This window comes from Sinohyriopsis cumingii, chromosome 4 (assembly GCF_028554795.1).
Source record: "Sinohyriopsis cumingii isolate HCF-2022 chromosome 4, ASM2855479v2, whole genome shotgun sequence".
Lineage (NCBI taxonomy): Eukaryota > Metazoa > Mollusca > Bivalvia > Unionida > Unionidae > Sinohyriopsis > Sinohyriopsis cumingii.
This window is the reverse complement of record NC_142964.1, coordinates 94,510,536-94,535,003: the sequence shown is the minus strand read 5'-3', so window position 1 is coordinate 94,535,003 and position 24,468 is coordinate 94,510,536. Positions and strand designations below refer to the sequence as shown.

General features: G+C 33.0%; 1 protein-coding gene across 2 annotated transcripts in view; it reads left to right on the top strand.

Moving 5' to 3' along the window:
* Positions 1-24,055, top strand: part of LOC149801700 (enhancer of mRNA-decapping protein 3-like) — a 55,078-nt gene extending 31,023 nt beyond the window's left edge. The window contains exons 7-8 of one of the 2 annotated variants that reach the window (XR_016420715.1): positions 1,030-21,231; positions 21,491-24,055. Coding sequence is in view for 1 of the 2 variants with exons in the window: in XM_089955970.1 (XP_089812096.1) it covers positions 1,030-1,358 (329 nt within the window). In the remaining variant the exon portion in view is untranslated. Of the gene's footprint in view, positions 1-1,029 lie in introns of both variants that reach the window. The other variant, XM_089955970.1, reaches the window with a different exon arrangement.
* Positions 24,056-24,468: the final 413 nt, after the last annotated feature.

The following is a 24,468-nucleotide window of genomic DNA, read 5'->3' as shown; positions in this document are numbered from 1 at the left end:
TGCTCATCTCATATTATACCATTATAGAGACAGTCTTTTAACAATAGTAATACATTAAGTCTTTCTTGTCATTACTTGAATTGCATAAAGAGACAGTATCAGACTTTAGTATTAAACTTTAGGTTGTCTTCTCTAAATAATCTTGCTCAGCCTGTGTGTGTCCTTATATATGGACTCGTATAATCACAATTCCCGGATTTATTTTTTTAATGACTTTTGTATAGAACTTTAATGCAATTCTGTGGGGATGATTCGGCTAATACATATTAATTTGATCAACAGTGTTTTCTCCATCTTTCCGAGAAAAGAGGCTCAAATTGCCCCCAAAATAAAGTTTTCTGAGACCTTTGCACTGTACGCATGGACCGCTCGGTGGCCTAGTAGTTAGAGCATCCACAGCATATATGGGAGCTCGCTGGTTCGAACCTTGGCTGAGTCATACCAAAGACATAAAAATGGTTCTAACAGCTGCCGAGCTTGGCACTCAGCATTAAGAGGCTAGTGTTAAGAATGGTTGGCCTGGTGTCAGGATAATTTGACTGGGTGGGACATCATGCTACATGTCTGCGGCATGATGCCCCATTGCTAGACATCACTGTAAACTTCCACACTGCAGGCATCATAGCAATATGACTGAAAAATTGTTAAAGCTATGTTAAAAAAATCACACACAGTCTACACATCACTTTGATTGTTTAGTAAATTACCTTGTATATAATGATATCCACCATATAACCACCATTGTGCTACGTATTTTAAACCTTCTAATACCAGTAATGACTGCTTTAGTCAGGTGTGTTGTCCAAAATTATTATGTTGTACTTCATTGATTTTCAATCAATGTTGACTTTATTTTGTTTTAGAATGAAATTTAATTTAATATAGTAGTTTGTTAAATTAAAAATGTTTATTCAAAATTATTATGTTGTACTTCTTTGATTTTCAATCAATGTTGACTTTATTTTGTTTTAGAATGCCATTTAATTTAATATAGTAGTTTGTTAAATTAAAAATGTTTGTTTCTATCAGATGCCATCACAGGTGCCGTAGACATGATAATCAACTGTATGGACAGTCATGAGAGTGATATGCGTGATCAGACCTGGTACAAAATCCATGAAAAATGGGCCAATCAAAACAAAGCTCCTGTTTTGACGATTGATCCCCTCATAGATGGTGCTACAGTTGAAGCCAAATGGTGCCTTCAGCTGGTCTTACCTTTACCCCTGAAAGGAAATAACTCACAAGTGTATTTGTGTGATCTGGGCATTCCAAAACAAGTGTTCCTTGATGCTGGCATCAAGTATATTTCTCCATTTAGTCACAAGTTTGTCATTCCTCTGCATCCAAATTCCTAAAATACATTCATAATCAGTTACTCTTTCTTTGAATTTATATTTGCCATATTCAGTATAAGACAATTCAGTGGAAGACCTAACAGCATATACTGGAATTTCCAGAAAAATCTGAGTGCACTGCCATGAACTTAATCGTTTTCAGACATGTGTCTGTAGATGTACAAGAAGAGCACAACCTAAATAGTCAATTTGGAATGAGTGAAACAAATGTCATGCATGAAAGATTCATTATAGACCGTAAATTGAAAGAAATTTACACAGAAATAAAGGAAACTGAAGACAAGTTCATCAACTGTTTTGGAATTAATGGCACACCACTGTTGTCATTTTGTGAAGGAGAAAAGAAAGGCCATTGTTGATATCGGATGTTGATCATACCAATCAGTGGTTCCAATTTTTACATTAGTACATTTCTCCTACACGAGTGCTTCTGGTCTTTTTGTAGTCTAGGAGAAACCATGCTTGTTGAGGGATGACATTTTCAGAAACAAAGATGATGGAACTTAATATTGTAAAATACAGTATACAAGACATCAAGTTACATGTACTTCATAAAAACAAAGTTGACCAGTAAAGCAACACATTTTCACAAATTTGGTTAAATCTGATCATAATACAAAGCAAGCCAGAGTTTTGAAATCCATTTGCAAATTCGGTATGTGTTACAGCACTGCATACTTGTTGCCCCTTAAGAGAGAATGTGACAATTCTCATGAAACATTATCCTGAAGATTCAGTCAGTTTAGATATATGGACAGTGTATTCTGCAGAGGGATCATCCTTTGGTGTGCTGTCAATTTTTCTCAGATTTATCAATGTTTGATAAAAAGAATTAATCTTGTTAACACTGCTGAATTCCAAATATTCAGACTTCTTTACAAAAGAACCATGGAGAAAGCATACAATACATAAATCACCCTACAGATGCTAAAGACAGTATCAAATAGTCGTGTGCAATTTTCTTGTAGTAACATAAGTCACGTCAACTAAACCATCATATTGATGGTCTTTCACCAACAAGAAAAAATGTTCTGCTAGTTGTTTAGTGTTCATTTATTATCATCTCAGTTCTTGAAGTCTTTCTTCACATGACAGTTGTGTTGTGTTCATTGATATTCATCTCAAGTCCTGAAGTCTTTCTTCACATCACAGTTGAGTAGTGTTCATTGATTTTCATCTTAGTTCTTGAAGTCTCTCTTCACATTGTAGTTGAAGTGATGGAAACCAGATGTTTGCTTTTCATATGCTTGGATTCCGTGATGACATATATTGGCAAATGCTGAATGGACAACTTCGGTTGCCTCAAAGAAAGTAGTTCTTGGACTGTATGCATCACATGCATACAGATGTGGAAGTAGTATAGTGTTTTGCTTCTTTCATTTATATAAACGATTATGAATTACGTGCCATGCCAATTTTTCAAACTATACCAAACTTACATTGTATCTTTGTTTTTAGTTTTATTCTTCTGTGTGTACCAACACTTGTTTGACAGTGTATAGGTTAGACATGCTGTAGAATAACTGTTGGCAATGAACATGATTATGAACTAGTCTGATGTATAGAATCCATGGCATTATTGGTTATTGTTTCTTTGTGCAATCATGTTCATGAGTCTCTGCAATGCAGCGAAAATGACCATAATTGTCCTTTTCAGAATCTGCTCATTTGGATGCATTGCTTTTATCAATTTAGAGATTCATCACATTTTGTATCGTACATTTAACAATATTTTGCTTTTTTAAGTTGATGTCTGCTAGTTTAGAAATCAATCATCACCTCATGTTGCATAAGGAGACTTTGCCTACTTATTACATTCATAGGCTGATATATCGTCTGCTGCACTTGAAACATTCGGAATTCCAGTGCTATGAATAAGAGACTGATTCCTATCTGTATTTAGCAACATTCTGTCATTTTGTCACGTAAGAAGACCATTTGAAATTTGGTAATACAGATATTTTTGAAAGGATATTGATGTTAAAAAATACTTTGCCATTTAAATGCATGCACCAAGAGAGAAAACTGGGCATGTAATAGGCTCTTTACTGACGAAAGATCCTTTAAGCTTAGTCATCATGACATAGCAGTTCATTTTTAAGGAGCCATCATATCCTGGTGGTGACTTCAGAGAGGGATTCACATATAAGGTCAAAACTTTATAAAGTTTCCTTGTGGAGGAATCAGTTCATCAAGAATTCAGTTCATTTCGTTCTGGACGAAAATTTATCCAACAAATTTTAATGATGGGGCACAATTTTCTGTGACATCAGTGGCCCATATTTATTGTGCAAATGTGTTCCAAGCAAATGCACAAGTTTGGTGTGCGGTTTGCTTCAAGTCGTCAGGTGTAGATGTGAGTTCATTATGATTATTCTTATTATCATCATCAGTGATATAGAATCTATACTTATGTCCTTCGTATATAGTAATATGAGAAATTTTTTATGAGGGATAAAAAGTGACATATGTAAAGAAGTTATTTTTGTGTGGCATCAATTCATTTTATACTTTGAGCTTGGTAAAGGGTTCTAGTTTTCAGGTGCCTATTCAACATGCAGTTCATTTGCAGTCATCGAGTTAGCAGCAGTCGCAATCACCAGATATCATCAGCATTGAAGAACATATCACCTACACACAGAGTTCATCTAGAGAAGACCAGCATTTGTATAAATATTGTCAAGAAAGGCATGCAGATCTATTCATATTTGTTGTACCATTAAGCTAGCCGTTTATGATTTAAGTTTTTTGAGCAGAAAATTGTAAAACAAATATCAAACCTGTTTTATAAATAATTTATTAAGTTTTGGTAAATAATCCCATTGTAACTAGCATAAGTTGGTGAAGACCCTTTTTGTCACTGTTTATGCAATAGTTGCTGTTCAGTCTTTTATAAATTTGAGTTAGGCCATTTATACAAAGTATTCTGATATTTTAAGCTCATAATGTATGTGAAACTGTCCTGTAGAAATAATGTAAATTGCACATTGTAACATATCATATTCTTGTACATTTTGATTTCTATTTGCATGTATATTTCTAATTTAACACCAATAGAAAGAAGATCTCTTTTAGGGCCTTTAATTAGTACCAGCAGTTGGGTTGTCATTGACCTAGAGTAACTTACATGGTACTGAAAAGGTATCCAACATAATATTTTACCAGACTCCTACCAGTATTAATTGGTCTAACATTTATTATTTGATATTCCACTGCCAGTAAATAATTTATTTTTGTCTCCCCAGTGAAGCATAGGCATCATTTTTCTGACGGTGTTTTATCATTGTTGTCAGCTTCAGCAAAACATGTTCTATTTTGCTTCGTTTCTCTGGCACTGGATTCTTGTTCTGATATTGAGAATGTGTACATGACGATGTCTACTGTTGCAGCAAGAATTCATAGAAAACAAGTTCAATTATAATATTAGAATGGGTGATCCAGTGCTTGTAGTATACCAAAGTTTTAGTATGTAAATTTTAGATATAAATAAACTCCAGAGCAGAGTAAACATATGATGATATCTTTCCTGTCCTTACCTTGCTTTACGTTATTTTAAGGTCATATTCCAGTTGTCTGGAATATGAGCTTAAAATGTATCTTTTCAACATTTAGAAAACAGAAAAGAGTCATTTTAATGCAGGCACTAGTACACCCACACATCACAGGAGAGAGTTTTGCATAAATGAAAAATGATGATCGACTCTGTAGATTTTCTTTAAAGATGATATTTAAGTTTTGACATCAATACCTTTGGCTGGTGTATTAATAGATCTGCTGTTCTAAAGTTAATAACATTGTATTACATACAACAAGACTTTTATTTCATGATATTTTTATGATGGCCAAGAATAATATTTAGGTTTGTTTTCTGATACATCATCACGTTTCCGGTTACATTGATTTGCAAGCAGATACATCGAACTGTTCTCAATGTTGGTGAATTTATCAGGTATATAAAATCATGTAATATACTCACCAAGAATTTTTGTTTCATCACTGTAAGTATTCAAGCCGCATCAAGTTTCTGAATCGCAAACTCTGTTTCATCAGAGCTGTTATTATTGTACATTGTGTCCCTGGTGTATTGATTCATATCATTTGAGCATTTTATTTGTAATGTTTTCTGTATATAGACAGTTTGTGGCTGTAGCAAATTGTGCAATTGTATGTGTATTAGGATTCTAATTTTTTGTTTTGATACAATCATTATTTAAGCTTGAACAAGTGCCAAAGGATAAAAAATGATGTATATTCCAAATGCCAGTAAACAGTTGGCCAATTTCATCCAAGGTAGAGTGTTAATCACTACTTACATTTGTTGTGCTCAGCTTATGTCATTGAGGCAGTTTGATTCAGTGGTAGACACCTTGCTACACCTTGTTTTCACACTATGAAATGTACAAATACATATACAAATTGCAACAGTTTTACCATCTATCATCTAATTTTCAGGAAAAATGCCTCTCCTGCTATGTGTTACAATGTTAATGAGAACATTGGCTTTGTAGAAAAGGGTACGGTATTTATTGAGTAGACTTGGTTAAGTAAGTACTGGTGATTTGCTAAAACCAACAAATACAATAATCTAACTGTAATGCCCATATAAACTACTTAATGATTCTTTATTACATAGGTGCTTGTAAACTTAATGACTGATGATATGGTCAAATAAAAAAAAATGTGGTTCTGACCCCATTTCTATTTATCGTGCCAACTACATATCTTTCTCTGAAGAAGAAAAATTGGAGAAAAAAAGAGGGAAAATGCAGGAGAAAAGAATTAACAAAGAATGTAACTACAATCAAAGTTAAATTCAGGGTGCAAATGTCACAGATTTTCTAGTTTATGCTTTGTTTAAATCTGTCTGGCCCCCCCCCCCAAAAAAAAATTGTACCAATGTAACCAGAACCACATATTTTTTATGATGCCTGATCTGATCTGTTAATTACTGTGTACACTTATCTCAGTTTTGAGAAGTTGTAATTCGTGTTTAAGTGTGTAATATATTCTTTGTATATATCATATATTTCTGTTCTACTTTGTGATTTAAAAAAAGTCCTGTTTGTAAAGGATAATAATGTCCTGCATGATTTTAATAGTGTCTATTTTTGACAGTTATATTATACATTTATTTTATAGATAAAGTTGTAGAAAAAGAAATATTTTGATATATGAAGCAAGATAAATTCAGAGGCAATATTGATAGAAGTGTAAACAGAATTAAACGGTTGTTCCCATCGTTGCTTTCATGTAAGAGCAGATAACGATTGCAAGTGCATTATGATTTCCATTGATGGAATTACAACGTGATGTTGTTGGAAAAGGATTTTTATGGTTGAAAAATGGTATTCCAAATAACAAGATGTCTAAAAAGGACTAAATCTTACATGGAGTGAATCATGGAATGCTTCTTAATCCGACAGCAAAACAGATTTTTTAAGGAAATTGAATACGATACTTTGAAGATAGAACATGTGGAATAAATAGGTAATGAATAATTTTCTTGCCCAGAAAGTGAGAAATATTCCATGTGGATATGTCTATGATGGATACTAAGTGCTAACAAAATCAGAACTTCCGAGCGTCATTGTGGTACCCCAACACCACCACTCACTACGTTTTACCTGGGATATCACAGTCTTCATTCCATGGCACTCCTTAATAATGTACTTAATGTACATTCATGTTGCATGGAAGCAGAATAACCTGTGGATTCGACTGACAGGATTTATGTCTTACCATTACACACCATGACGACACTTTGGATTCACTCTTGTTACATTAAATGAAGTTTGTATCATGGATGGAACCCCTGAATGATTACTTATTATTCGTAGAGTGTGACAAATTCTTTTAGGATTCATAGTTGAGCTTAGATTCAAAAGATGTGAATTGTGAATTATTCCTTCCTAAAAGAAAGACATTTTCTGTTTGAATAAAGATTTGCAGAAGGATCTCTGAATTAAGGCAACATATATTTCTTTCTGGTCATCTTGTGTATTGTTTGAGGAAAGAATTCAGTTTTATGGCCCATATCGAACAAGCCTTTAATTGGGCAGGAGTTGAAGAGTTGATCATAGCTTGAAAAACTATGAAATTTACTTTGCATAATTGACATTTTGATGCCATCGTTTCTGTATCATTCAGGATATCAAGAACAGAGCGTGTGTTTTCCTAATATGTCCTTTGTTTTGTTTTGTTTTTTAGTCAGGGGAGTAAATAATTGGTTGTCATTGATATCATCATGGAAATATTGGCCATAAAATCATTTACATCTTGATTGCTCAATAACTTACATTTCATGCACAAACTCGTTGCTTTACTAATTCATACAGTTGCAGAGTGTACATTGAACATTCGTCAACTGAATTTATTGTTCACTTGTGAACAACAGGGCATTATCACATCAGAATGGCTCATTTTTGAGCAGATTTCTTTTGTGTTTATTTGAATGATTAGTAATGGACTTGTTCCATATACAAGCAACAGTATATGTATATTTTGAGATACTTTATGGTGGATATTGTTGAACTGACCCAAGCACTAACTTGTCTGTGTTGTTTATGTTACTTGTATATATTGGTTCAGATCTTATTTGAAAAATACATTTGATGTCTCAGATCACAACAAAGTCATTAAAAGAATTTTGCTAGTTGTAACCTTTAACGTGAACTTTAAACAGGGTTTCTCGAAGTTAAATTTGAGAAAACATTCATTGCTAAATCTGTAAATAGAAAATTATTTTATAGTGTTTCTGTGTACAAAGCAAATGTTTACATGTTACAAACGTTTATCCACTAATCACATAATGGTTTGTTGTTAATGCAGTATTTTGGAATTGCTTGGGTCCAATAATTACAAATTGCAAGGCTGCTATAGTAACTTAACTGTATTTTCTGGAGTACAGATGACCAGGTCCGTTTTAGTATAATATTGACTTTGGTAGTTAGTCATGTGCATTTTCATGCCCAGTCACAGAAATGAATGGACACGTAGCATTACTTTCTTCCATCCATTCTTCTGTATGTAGTATCAAGTTTTACAATAGGTCAGTCTGGTGGGGCAGTCATTTTACATAAATTCATTTCTAAAGTGGTTGCCTTTAGCGATCACTGCCATCAGACTATGTCATTGTGGGTTTGAGTCTTGGACAAAGTATGCAAGATAAAAGCTGTAATCATGCATTGTTGTGTGGATGGAGCAGAAAAAGGGATTTTTCATTGAGTAATTATATTAGAATTTATCTGCTGGTGATATTTAATTTTATTTAATTTTAAATAATAAAAATTGAATGTTGAATCAAAATATTGTAATAATTATCTTCTCACTGTTAAATATGGGCATTATTGGTGCAGTAAAGAAGTTATTGCTAATTTGTTGTTCATTGCAATAATTTCTCTAATTATGTACAGACATTTCTGATGAATTATTTTTTAGGAGGAAAATATCCGGCAGTCTAGAAATGCATATTTTTGTAATTGTACATGAATCCCCACATTATTTGGAAATGGTTTGGACTGAATGTAGCATTCTCTAATTGTTGTGTATGGAAATGGCATAGGCTGAGTGAAGCATTCTCTAATTGTTGTGTATGGAAATGGCATGGACTGAATGTAGCATTCTCTGAGTGTTGTTTTGATTTTACTATATCTGTCTGAGCAAAGAAAGGAGCTAATACCAAACTGCACCTTGCAATACCATTTTTTAAAATTTGCTTGTGCCCTAATATGTCACTGGCATAATCAGAAAGCTGCATCATAATAATGCCATTTACAGGTGATAAAGACTGCATTTTGCAGAACATTGCATTCAATCCTTTTTTTAATAAACCAGTGCTGTTCCACGTGTCTGGCAAGAGACAATTGAAATAAAGATACCATTAACTGTTCCCACTCCATAGCTGAGCTGACATAAATGAAAATTTGTTAATTCCATTTATTAGTCCAGGGTCATACCGTTTTATGTTAAATGACCAATCTACCAATCTGTGTCACCAGTAATATGGTCCCAAGCAAGTTTGGTAATGTGATGTCCCAGCAGATTATTTTTTATGATGCTTCTACCTTTGGATTTTTTATGCAGATTATAGGGTCATCATGATTGTGCTCTGCAAACTCATTATTATTAAGTCTTCATGTCATCACTTGTAGAATTTGGCATCATATGGATGAAGAATTATGCTGCATTATTCAATATCTAGTCTTGTACATAGGTAGGAATTGGCCACAGTTTTGTATTTTGTATAGATTATATCTGTATAGTATATATAATCAGCATTGTACAGTTTAAAAACAAATTTGCATCTACTTTGGGGACTGATCTAACCTGGTTACTGAATATTTAGTTTCTTTATTTCATCTGCAGAATTTTATGTCTTTTCTTTTATTTTTACATGGTCAGGTTCATCACAGCAATGAAACTTGCATTTTCAGGTACACTTGGACATTGAAATCGTACCCTTAGGCATTCCACGTGCTGTTGCACCATGTTAAAATAAAACTCCGTTTTGTAGATTTTTAGTGTATAATTTACAGATATTGATAATGTAAGAATAGCATATGCCATTGGCTGCATACAGGCATTTGTCAGAGCACTTGAAAAAGACAACGAGTGCTAAAAGCCCGAACTCTTTGTTTTGCCTCGGCAAATGATTGCATGTGGCAAAATTGTTTATCATGCCTTAGACATATATGGCATATCAATTGGTATTTAAGCTTACAGTTTATTGCTGGATTGCACAGGTTGAAGTATACTGTACAAAACATTGTCTTGGTGTTTATCGTAATAAGTTAGCCAACAAGATTACTGTGTAGCAGATTTTTCATTTAAAAAATGCAAAATATGTACACAGACACCTGATGTTTTGTGTGAAAAAAATGTATGATGCTCTCTACAGTGTAAAATATATTGGCCAGGATCTGGACTGTCACCAGACATTAAGTAGTTTGACTCTGCTGTAACACGGCAGTTGGAAGCCATAGAACCAAACTGTGTTATAGACTGAACTATGTTATAAGCAACCAGATCAGAGTGCTGAAGAAAACGATGCATTTACCCCAAAACAATAGCTGGGGGGTAGGTAATAAATGCTGGCACTAAAATATGTGCTTCATTGGCACAGTTACCATCTTAAATCGATGCATACTAAATGAGAAATACACCTGTAGTGAAAACAAAGCTATATATACTATTTTACTTTATTCAGAGAACCATGCACTGGTACATGTATGTGTTTACTGTATATATATAGATGTCTAATGTATTGCATGAATAGAATATCAACACCGTGTACTCACCTTCGAATCTCATGACATTCATGGAATCCACAATACAAGTAATTCCATTGAAAATGTGCACACAAACAGATCTAAAATATTCATTAATTCATTAATTTTGTCACAGGTCATATTGGTTTGAATTCAGTGGGGGAAAAATAGCACAATCATGTAACGAATGATGAAGCAGATTTACTTTTCAGTATGTCCCAAGTCGGTAAAAGTTTGTGTTTTAAGCTGCCGTTGGTAGCGTTCGTAACCATAAATTTTTTTCCTGCAAAAAGGAAACTTTCATGGCACAGTAAACGTGTTCCAGTCACATTGGAAAATGAAACAATCCATCAGATTCCATTGCTTTTATTTAAGTTTGGTAACTGACTTTTTTTGAAGAAAGGTTCTTTTTTATAGAAGATTGTAGTTGGCTTTCTTTGATGAAAGGTACATGAGTTTTTGAAGTCACCGCTAAAGGACAGTTTTGGAGAACCAAACAAATGCCCTTTTCTTATTGTATTGCATGAGTGAGACTGATTTTTTTCCCCATTTGCTTAGTACGTTTTCATAACAATCTGTGCTTCAAAGGTTTTGTTTTCTTTGAAATTTCCTCAAACTACTTTATCTGGTTACATTTTTAAAAAAGGAATTAGCTGTCAATTGCAGTTACTGTTCTGCCTATTGACAAGTAATCTTTTTTTGTGTTTTTTCTTACATTTGTGGTAGCGGAGTGATGCTGCCTTCCACACGTCAGAAATTTTAAAAAGGTCATTGGATGATGAAGACTCGGGTGTTCTGGCCTGATGACAAGGATTACTAAAGAAAATGTATGTTCTGAAGGATTTAATTCTAAGTGAAAAGAAGAGGAATTTTACTTGCCATCCACATACAAATGTCAGTCTGTGTAAATATATTAATTACTAACGAGCAGCCGAAAATCCGGTGAAAGATAGATTATGAGATAATGCCTCGTCCGGTTGATTTCTGCTTCCAGAAATCTCAACAAAAAAGCAGATATCTCACAACATACTCTACTCATGCTAGATGTCAGTATAAGCAGATTAACAATGTACTGTTAAGATGGTTTGTCAATATGGACAAAATGTTTATGTAACAATAGATAAATCTCAGTACATTTTATGTGAAGTCTGCAGCTTACTTTCATGTGGCTTCTTTTTTTCTCCACTCCAAATCAATGGTTGTATATACAGTTTTAAACCGCCAACAATGTCGCCAGTTAAAAAAGAATTGCCAGACGGTGTATTTATCCGCCAATAAGTAAAACAAAATTGCAATTTGAGACATTGGCAAAGCCTGTGCGATCCCTGAATAAACTTTTTACACATTATTTTTTATACTTTTATGTAGAAAAAACTATTTTTTCGTGTACGAGCAAAATATATATAAAATTTCAGGAGCCATGTCACCATTGTGGGTCCTGAAATTTTATGTGATCTCTTCCCCAAAATGATAATAAAGTTTATATGTTTTATTGTACTTTTAAGAAAGATTTTTTTCGTGTATGAGAAAAATACATGTATACGAAATTTCAGGAGCCACACCACAACCATGTTATATCCGAATTCATGTTATAACGGAGCATGCTATAGCGGGGTCACTGTATTTAGCAAGGAAAGTTAATTTTGAGCAAAATCTGGATACAACTTTGCAGGGTCCCATTTGGATATGTAAATTGTACTTATTTTGACCAAAATTTCTTTTTCTTCACAAAATTTTGAGTTTTTCTTTAATATGTGCTCCAGTGTTTCTGTCAACATCTACTGTTGTACAAGTATCTATTTTTGTATCACCTGCATTGAGATGTAGTAATTTTTCCACCTGCATCAGCATTGGCATTGGTGTCAACATCAACAATGTTAAAGTTTTAAATTCAAATTTGTTGAAGTGAAATGCATGCCATGATATTCTTCAAGATCCTGTGTGTACCATCTCACCTGCTTAGCATAATTGTGAACATTGTTAATGTTATGTGTTTTTGAAAGTTATATATCTACAACATCATTAGGATAATATTTCTTTAGGTCTAAAGTTTACATGTTGGTATGTGAGGAATCCTTGCCTTGCTCGACTCAAGTAGAAAGCTTGTTGCAATATGGTGACCAATGGCAAGTTTTATGTTAAAGTTTGTAAACACCACATATCTTTTAAATTTGTTGCTGCATTCATTTGTGATGTTGGTGCTGTATATACTCACAGGTCGAGTAAAACTGCAAACAACAAAGATTCTGATCTGACATAGCATAATACATCAACAGATCAGGGTTTATGTTGTTTTGTTCTACTGATTACTCCTAACAAACTGTACAGACCCAGAGCTGCTGAGATATTATGCAGTGGCAGATCTTGGTCTGTGCAGTGTGCAGTTGGACTTGTTGTATAAGTGAATATATAGGGTATAATATATTCCAGTATATCTAAAGTTTATACCCCAATATGCTAGGAGTTTTGTCTTGCCTTCTTAAGCAAATAATATAATTCACTGTTGTAAATAATGTCAGTCTTGATGTAACAACTCTGTTTGAATAGAAAGTCATATTGGCGTGGAGTTTTAACTAAAAGTCTTCTTATGATGTCTAGTTGGTCTTAAATAAAAAGATCAAATGTCCAATATGACCACCGTAGCCATGTTGTAAATCATGATAGTGCAACTCCTCATGAATAGAAAGTCGCATCTTTAAAACATTGTTATCTCTGATCTGGGGCCCATGTGGCCAAGTGGTCTTAAGCGCTTACCATTCCGGATCACTGCCATCTCAATGCTATCTGCATGGGTTCGAGTCTCAGGCCTGGCTAACGTGGGTATGTGAGAAAGCCTGTCAGTAGCTTCTCATGGGTCGGTGGTTCTTCCCGGGGTTTTCCAGGGTTATTCCTCCACCAGTTATACTGGCTGCCATGTATAGCCTATCTTGTGCTGAAAAACGGCATTAAACACTACAACAACAACAATCTCTGATCCTCTCCAAATGGATGGTTATATCCACATGGGTTTTCACCAATATACTTCTGATGATACCTAATTGATTCTAAATGAAATGCATGCCAATCATTCAGCATTGCTGCCACAATGACCATCTCAAAAACCTTGTCAGTACTCTCGCAGAATGTTTGGTCATTATGACATGGGTTTTCACCAGAAGACTCCTAATGATATTGACGTTGTCCTAATGAAAATGGTGCCAAGGCGACATTCAATACATTCACCACAGCAGCTAATTAATTTTTTTTATTATCACTGAAGAATATCAGATATGGTTTTAACACTTAATAGTTAAAAGGAATAAATGGTCACATGATGAATCCCAGAAAATTCGTCTTGCCCAGTAGAGCTATAGTCCCTTCAAGGGACTCCTGTTTTTCTTTACTATAGTCTGTTGACAGATTGTTTTGCATTGTTCTTTTCTGTTTATTATCCACACAATAAGCTTCAGCCATGTGATGAAGGTATATGCAGTATTATTTTGTAAAGAAATTTAATTTATATTGTTAATAGTTTCCTAAACACAAAACTATCTTTGACCATTTATTTGTGTTTATGTACCGGTGTACTGATGTTTATGACACTAATATTAGTGGAAAGTGAGACATAACAGTTATTTTCACACCAGCATCAATGGTATTGTCGGCACTTTAAGTGTACGGGGAATGTGTTTTATTGGGATAGATTTCCAAAATACCTTGATCGATTCTCATCATACTTGGTATAAATCATTATGAAGCTTAGAAAATTAATGCTGCAACTTGTTTGCTTTTCCCATTTACCGGGTACGTTAGGGTTAAAGGTCACAGTCAAGGAACATGTGCATTATGGTTTTTGTTTAAAAAAAAATTAATTTGCTTTTATTTCCTAAACCCACTAATAGATGTGTCATCATTCATGGCATGAATCATGAAACCAAGACAGTTCATTCTATGACAAGCTCGCTCATCTGTTACCTTGGAATCAAGGTAAGTCAGAGAAAATTTGCATTAAGTTTTTGGCTTGAGAGTTTTTATTTGGCTTATGTTCCTTAATCATTTGATGGATTCTCTTCACCTTAGGATCAGTCATTATGATGCTAAGACGATTCTTTTTGTGATGAGCTTTCACACCTCTTTGACAAGAATTTTCCTTGCTTATATTTCTTAAACCCCTGTTGGTGAATCTTCATAGATTTGATGATTATTATGAAGCTAAGATGATTCATTCTGTGAAATGCTTAACAATCTGTTCTTGGGGTTGAGGTCACATGTTTTAGAATTGTTACTTAAATTGTGGGCATGATATACAGACTTTAGCTTTGTTTTTTTTAAAAATATTATTGGCAAAAGGAGAAAACTATTTGAGGTGAAAAGAAACTGGTAAATACATTTTGATATTTAATTTTGTTCCTATAATTGTGCTTACTGCAGAAGACCAGTCATTGGATTTGCTCAACGAAATTTTTTATATCATTGTTGGTATACACATTTTGGTGTGATTTTGCAGTAACTGCAAGAATTGGACCATGTGTCCATTTGTGCCACACTTGTAATTGGGATATCTTCCTTTACTTATTATAAAGGAAGAAGGTGAAATATATTTTCATACAGGGTTTGATTTAAATATATGCAGTATGTTTACAAACCATTTGTGCATTCCATTCTAAAAAGATAACACTTGTATAGCAGATTTTGTGTATCTTAGTTCTGTATAGTTGATTTCACTTATCTTCTTACATTATAAGTGTAAATTTAATTTTCATCTCACTTGGACACAAGGCCAATTAAGCTTATGCTACGACCATGTGTATTTCTGCATCTGTCAACAGCTGCTATTTTAAACTTCTAAAAATAGAATACTACACTGTATTTAAATTACAAGATCTCAAAAGCTACTCAGTAGGGACAGACCGAATTGAATAGAAACTATCATGGCATGAAGGACTTGAATTTTTTTTTTACTAGTCAAGCTGATCCACCATCAATTATGGCCACTGTTAATAAAAGTAGAGAACCTTGCAATGTCTTGTCAGAAACTGATCAGCAGAATTTAACCAATGTAACAGAACATGTCTCAGTAAAAAGAGTTTCCAGTTTTACACAGTGTCAGGCCCCCATGCAAATATGGATTCATTTAGGAGGAAAACAAAAATCCCCAACTTGAAACAGTGTTCATAGAAACCTTGAGACTATTGTTTTCATAATTGATGCACTAAAAAATATGGGTAGAAATTCCTGCAGAAAGCATCATTCTGACCCAGATTTCTTGGCCAGTGCTTGTGCATTTGGGTATTAGGAAGATGTCAGATGAGTGATATTAGGACCACTTGGTACTCTTGTTTCAAGAAAACAAATTAATTAGTTGATGAAGCCCATTAAACTAGGAATATGACAGAAACATGTTTTCTTTTGATGACGAAAATGGACAGGATTTGTTGCTCCTCTCCAATCAAGCATCCCATATCTAACCAAATTGTCTGATTTTTGCTGTATTATATTACGACGATGACAAAAGGTATAGTCAAATAGGTGACTGTATTTCTTTTGAGTTCGAATGTTTGATTTTAATTGATATTGCTCTTAATGTTCATTGAGATATATATACAGCTGTGATTTTCTCTCCAGTAAAATGTAGACTTATTTAGTAGTGGATCTCCTGGGAAAATTACACTCATGGTCTAGCCAATGTCAGAAGTTGCATGTATCATTTTTTTAATAAAAAATGTGTTAAAGATACATTATACCACCAGAAAGAATTGTGGTTGTATTCATGTACTAATGATACAGTACAAATTTTTGTAGTCTATTAAAACGAATCACCTAAATAGAAAGGGAAAAGAGAATCTTCGTGTTATAATCACCATCCAGTTCTATACGAAAATGATTGCTAATGCTCAATTAAGTATTATAATGCAACAATAGAATAGGGCATTCATTGTTTGTTGAGATTTTCATGTTGATTTTGAGTTGAAGAAGTCTATTTTATGTGAGAAGATTTAATTATGTTGAGTGATGACACATGACAGCATTTAAACTGGTTGAACAGTGAAGCTGTTGCATCATTTGTGTGAGTGTGTTAGTTTGTATGAACTTTAACATGTTTCAAAGTTAAACCTGTCAAATTAGTTGCCAGAAACAGTGGTAACTGAACTTATTTTTATTTTATTACATGGTGATGAGTATAGAATTTACATGATGATGAGTATGGAATTTACTTTGTGATGAGTATGGAATTTGTATGGTGATGAGTATGGAATTTACTTTGTGATGAGTATGGAATTTGTATGGTGATGAGTATGGAATTTGTATGGTGATGAGTATGGAATTTACTTTGTGATGAGTATGGAATTTGCATCATGATGAGTGGATTTGTAAGGTGATGAGTATGGAATTTATATGGTGATGAGTATGGAATTTATATGGTGATGACTATGGCATTTACATGGTTATTGTCGTTTATCATAATTGAGCTATTGCAGAAGACTGTGTGTACTTGATTATGAGTGTGGACTTTTTATAAATTAATTGGACCTATAAAGAAAGAATTGGCATGAATTGGAGCCTGTCCATTTGTATGCAGTTTAAACCTGTACCAAGTTATCAAAATAATTGTCTGAAGCAGGGTATAAGATGAACTCATTTTGATTGATTGTCATAAGAGGGAAGAGTATACACTACTTCTAAAGTATGAGTGCCTTTTTGTGCATACAAATGGCCATGATGTTATGGTTGTGGGTGTAAAAGTGTTGCATGTAATATGTATTATGTATTATACCATTGTTACAAAGGAATGGGAGCAAAAGTGAGCTTGTGTAGACATTTTTCACATTATTGTGACCAAAGTCATCATCATTGTTTAGGTATTGAGGGTCATAATTTTGATTGTGTTTTAAAGGACTTGACATACACGTATCCTTATTGTATGTATGCAGATTTGTGTGGAAATTTAATTTGGTTCATCTGGTTATGTTTTATTTTCTGAGCTCTCACAGTTTAATAATTGAAATATTTTAGTAGCTGTTCTGTGAACTGTGTCGTAAAGAGGAGATAAGGAGAATGCCAGATCAGATGACACATATATTTCCAATATTTTATCCTTCGGTTTAAGGAGAAATATACTTTTATTTAGTTAAAGAAAAATGTGTTAAACTTTAAACATTGGAATTAAAGAAAAATGTGAACACTTTGTACGTGTAAAATTTCTTTAAGTGCTTCAGTTATTTGATTATTATGTATCTGATGGAATGCACAGGATCTTAAATTAGTGGTCATTAAAAATGAAATGTATGAAACATATTAACATAATTTCATATCATTTGCAAGCCATGGAGGATGAAAGAGCTTAATTGATGAGTTTCATAAAATTCATTTCAAATGAGCATTCATTTAAGATTTTATTTATCACATGACTCCTCAAAAATATGATTTTATTTGATGAAAAACATGAGTGTAGTGAAATGATATTGCACCAAACAGTCTCCCAGAGGATATCAAACAGTGCCTTTGCCTGCACAAATTGCCTTGAGAACCCCAAAGTTGGCCTCATTTTGATCAATATTTTCTAATTTAGTGACATGTTTTATATGAAAAGACTGATAAGTTTACTATAACAAGACTAGATCTGCTAGCTTGGGCAGTAAATTTTCCATTAATTTTCTCAAATTCTTTCAGAAGCAGGGTCAGATATTGAAAAAAGACTTTCTTCAAATTTCTGGCTGATATATTGTAGTGGAAGCTGTAAAGGGAGGTAATCTGCTGCAGAATGTCACTACACTCAAATGATGCAATATTGCCACCATACAAGTTCACCAAAATAATACTTGCAGAAATATTTTATTTTTTGGTCACCAGTATGTGGTTACATTTAATTTGTAATAGATATTGACTTTGTGCATGTCTGAAGGTGTTATCTACACCAGTAAATTGAAAAATTATATTGTTTGTATTTCAAAGGTGTATCATATGGTTAATGCATTTTATAAATGAGGAGAAATATTTGACTTGAATTGTAAAATGAATTCCAGAAGACTTTGCTTTAGTTTTAAATTTTACATTTCTAACATCATTTGAAAGTATTTCTGTAATATTTCTTGGCCAGCTTTTTAACTATTGTATGATGCCTCATGCCTGATGTTTAAAGTCAGTTTGTCCCATTTAAAGAACAGTTATTCAATAGTTTGCCATGGCACTCTTTTTGTAGTACTGTTTTGAATTGATCTAATATTGAGACATTGTGTGCATTTTATTTTGCCAAGGTCTTTGCAGTGGATAGATTATTTGTACCATTAAGTGCAATTCCACTCATGAATGTAGCTATTTTACTAAATTTGAATGAATTTTACATTCATCAGTTGTAAGAAGATGTATTTGCTACAAGCAGATATGACAGCCAAAATGTCTGCTAATATACTTTTCTTGTTAACCAGTGTACATTTACTGGATCTCTAATTATGTACTAGCTTCCTTTCAGTTAGCATCGTTGCTAACATTGGCTTTTTGTCCGTGTTTGATCAGGTCTTAAAATTGTAAAACTGAGCACAAAATCTGAACTCAGAATCAAAACACAAAAATAAAACTTGTTCTTATAATCCATCAATTTTATTGAAATTTTCATGTGTCTAGTCTGACTCTGCGTGATGTTGCAGCTATTAAAATTTTAGCATATGTAGTTTTTGTTCTCAGTTTCATGAAAACAGCTCCTGGTCTCACTTTCATAAAACTTATATACTTGAGAATCTTCATAAAACAGCTCAACCCTACAGTTTGCTCCTCTGTAATATTACTATAAAGTTAATTTTAAGACTAGCTTGTCAGTGTAAAGTTTCAGAATAAGCACCCTGCTTCAACACATCATGCACATCGGCATGTTCTTGTATTTATAGTGGTGATTAAGGTGATATATAAAAAAAGGGAGGAAAAGATGGAAGCACAAAAGACTAAAATTTGGAAAATACAAAGATTTTTTCAGCCTTTGAATATCAGCTCAGTTCTTGGTTCTTGGTAAGTTTACCCACAAACACCAAACAAATAGTCATGAATTCATAGTCAACTGTGCTTTTTACCCCTCAAAAAGTCCAAAACCATGTCTGCTGAAACATTATGGAATGAATTCCAAGTTTAAAAAAAACAAAGGTTGCCTCCATTTATCACATGATATAATAGAGGATGCATGAGGTACATTCCTGAACACATGGGAAGTCATTTCAAAACAGGCTTTGATTTTACTCAGTGTTGAGCAGTTTTATGAAAGCAGGAACTGTCTGAAGAGAGATCATTTTTATTAAATCAGTATTTTTGTGGGATAAAATTATACTTAAGTTCATATTAGATGTACCTACACCTGGTACAGTTATTTTAAAATTCAAAAAATGACATCATGTTATGATTGCACTGGTAATAATGTGTAATTTTATCACCCACATTGTGTGAATGTGTTTATTCTGAGATTGTACCTGTATAAGATGTTCATATTTTTATGTATAATTACATGAATCTGTATTCTTATTAGTTTTTAAAAGTAATTGAATAATTTTAGAATTCAGATAAGATGTTTGCATAAAAATAGATGGAATTTTAATATTGTCATTTGTAAATGAGACTTTACTTTTTAATGCATTAATTTTTGTGTATTAACATATTTGTGTTTTCGTTCAGATCTGTGATTGAAGTCATTTATTCAGGTTCTTTGTCTAATTACATGAAACCTAATGAACATTGCAACAAAACCTTTTTAGCAGACACCTGTATAAAAGCCACTTATTCAAAAGTATATATGAACCCATACACCTAATTTTAATGACATTTTACTTCTGTATAAGACATCTGTTGGGAAAGGACAAGTTCTCTGACCCCTTGAGTGTTATGTATAGCTTTCACTGTAAATGGAATTTCTGGCTGATAGCTACAATTTCCATTGATTTGAGTAGTTTTTTTTTCGGCAAAGCCATTCCAGGGGAGAGATAATGATGTGTAGATCTTTTCATTCTTGCAGTGTTAGTAAAAGCAGTACATTTGTTGTTATTTTAGACCATCATGTCAGACAGACAGACAACAGTGGCATGCATAGTTTACTTGGCGATAAGGCCAAGTGAGGTTATGGCATGATCCTTCTTATATTGTTAATTATGCATCGTCTGTCATGTGTTTTCTGTTAACAGTTGCTGTTTACAACTTATAATAAAAAGAACTCGTCAGAATTTAACCAGATTTGATTAAAAAAAACATCCTGTTATGAAATTTTTTCCAAGTTGTTCGCATGTTGATTCACCATAAGGTAGGTATGGCTTCCGTTAGTAACAATAGAAAACCTTCAAACAATGACTTCTCAAAAACTGTTTCACAGAATTTGACCAAATTTACGGAAAGCATTGTGGCATGAACATTTTTTAAATGTATTAGCATAATGCCAATGAACCTCAAATATGGATGCCAATATTAAAAATGGAAAAACCTTTGAATGGCTTATGAAAAACTACTCACAAGAATTTGACTAGATTTGACATTAAGCATCCTGACATAGATGCTTTCAATTTTATACATCAGATGCCAATCTGTGCTCAAATATGGTAACCATTACTAAAAATAGAAACATACAAATCAGAGAACAGAATTTGGCCAAATTTGATAATGCTTTCAAATTTATACAAATGATTCCAATTCACAAACAACTGTGGCTTTCATTACTAAAAATGGACAAAACTTTAAACAACTAATCTGAAATGAGCGGAATTTACCAGATAGGGCAGTATTCTGGTACTAAGGGCTTTTTAAATTTATCAGATGTTGCCAGTTCATTGCCCATTACTAAATGTTGAAATTCCTTTAACAGACAAAAACTACAGAATAGAATTTGTCAAAATTTCACTGAAAGCATTCTGGCATAATGAGGCTTAAGGTGATGCAGATTATGGTAGTCTGTCTCAGGTACATCTTTTAAAGCAGATCTTAATAGACTTGGCTTAAATTTGACAGAAAGTGTCCTAGCTTAATGCTATTCAGATTTATTCTATCAATGCTCTTCTGACAGCTGCCTTTAGCATATCTTACAAAGCTGCTGAACAGAATTCAACAGGTTTGACAAAAAGCATTTTGGAATAGGGGTCCTTTCAATACAAGTATGGATGAAAGTACTAAAAGTAGATAAACCTTGACTCATGTAATTTATAATGTATGCAAACAGCAGCATTGGAAGAAATTTTAACAGAAAGTCTCCGACTGAACCAGATTCTTTTTCGAGTAAAAAGCAAGGGTAATAACCTATGATATTGACCATATAGAATGACAGGTTTGGAGTTGTGCAGAGTTCTTTCCCTTGCAGAAAAATTCTGAAACATGAGAATTATTCTTAGAATACAGAATGCATAATTTTCAGTAGAACAAGTTATAATAATAATAATAATAATAATAATAGGGTTATTATAACGATTGATGAATAATTTATAATTTAAAGTGAAGAAAGATATTAAAATAACTATGTAACAAGTAACAGTCTAAAATGACAATTTAATAATATTGCATTTATAAGACTAGTTTGAAAAAAAATTTATATAGCACCAGTTGATTCCATACCATTCGTTAGTACAGGAGTACCCTCTTTCAATGCAAGAAGACCAGGTCAGGTCGGATGCCATGTTGTCCTTTGGCAAGAAGTTGATATCATTCTGACATTGATTTTAAGATTAAAGGTCTTCTCTTGAGGGTTTAACTTTACTGGCTTGTAATCATGGCAATACAAACAAGAAGAATACAGATGAATACTTTGGTTTTATTTCTTTTTAAAAAAAAAAATACAGATTTCACCAAACTTACCATGCAGTGTAACTTTGTCTTCAACAATCAAGTTTAGTGATCAGTCCATGCTATCTATTAGCAAAGAAATTTGTGCTGCACGTACAGGCATCTTGTGAATATGTTGACTTTAACAAGTAAGAAAATATTTTTTATATTTTGGAGTTTCTAAGGATGGTAAGATTTAGAGTCGGTACTTGACAGTTATGAGGATTATAAGGACAAATAAATGGACTTGTCTATTCTACAAAACGTTTGTTGGCCAGTAGAACATACCTGGGTTCTTCCTCCACCATTAATACTGGCCGCCATGTATAGCCTATCGTGTGCTGAAAAATCGCGTTAAACCCTACAACAACAACAACAACAGTAGAACATAAGTAATTTTGTGGGACTCTTGTTATTGTAATTTACTATGTGTTTACTAGCAACTTTGCACTTGCAATCAGTATGTCATGATACAGTTTTGTGTATTATGATACTAACTAGTGGTTGAAAAGACAACTTGTAATTCTTTTCAGCTGTTGATTACATGCCTTCATGAAATAATAAGATGAGGTTAGTTCCTAACAACAATTTCAAGCACTTATTTTTTTCTATTTTTGAAAAAGATTGTCTTAATTTTTTTAAGGTTAAATTGGTTTTGTTGACATGTTCATATACCTTCCATACCTTCAATGCACACATGACTTTAAACCCAATATACATTGGATTCAAATATGACTGGGCATATGGCATATGATGCTTACATTTTTTGCCCCATTTGTGTCTCAAGGGGGTATAGAGTGTTAAACTTGTGTGTCCACCCTGTCCCATCCATCATTAATTTTGTTTGCTTTCATCCAGATTTGGTATGAGACACTAAATTACGAAGGCCTATGACAATTTTGATTTTAATCTTTTGGAATAAAATTTTATGACACTATTGCACTGGTTCAACTTGGAACTTTGCCTCTAAATGCATTGCATTAGTTGGGGCATTCATGTTGTATAGGCAAATTTCTGCTTAATATTACTTGGCCCATTTTAAAATTTTATTTGGATATTGTTTTAAATATTTTGAGATTAAACAGTTTGGGTCATGCCATCTAAACATATTGGAATGTTTTTATTAATAATAAAGAGACTCTTAAAAATGTTATGTTACTTTTTTTGTCATTGTAAGAGTCATATTTTTATCTGGTTCATGAAAATGGGATTTTGAAATATGTAGAAAAAATGGGTTTTCAATTTTCTTAATTTTCTGTTTCATATTTTGTGATTGGACAGTTGGAAAATTTATGTTATTTCATTTTATTACCTTTAGCAATTACAAGGACTGTTCTAGAATGCACTGTTCTAAGATTTACACCAATTTTTAAAAAGTTACGCTGAAAAGTAAATCAAATGCATGAAATATGGGTGTAATATTTTCAAGCCCTATCTTTATTTCTTTATTAAATCCCTCCTGTATTTAAAACAATTCCCTATTTTTTCAACCCCCTCCCACCCAAAAAATCAGTTCTAAAATAGACCCTATGATTTTGATAGTTTATGAAAATGTTAATGCCATTATGAGCCTTTTTATTTGGTTTTAGTTTTTGCTTTGAATAATGTGTATCTGTTAGAATCCAGAAAATTTGACATGCTATAAAAAATATGGAGTAATAAAGAGCATGGCTCATATGAATGGTGTTGATTTGTATTTGAAGTACTAATTTAGACTCTAGTATGTTTGCTGACATGTTATTATCATTATGTACCAATATCTGGCCATAGTTGTTGTTAATACAGAATTTTCTTTCTTTATTAGTATCCAACACTCTCTCTCTCTCTCTCTCTCTCTCTCTCCCTGGAGGATGCTTTTATTGACAAGGAGAGTAAAGAAATCTACAAAAATGAAGAGCCTTTTGTTTTAGGTAATATATATATATATATATATATATATATATATATATATATATATATATATATATATATATATATATATATATGACTTGGGAAGAGATTTGGGGTAGAAAAAGTATTGTTAAATAGTTGTATATACATCCATAATACACAAATATGGGAGAAATTATTTGCATGAAATATGCATAGAA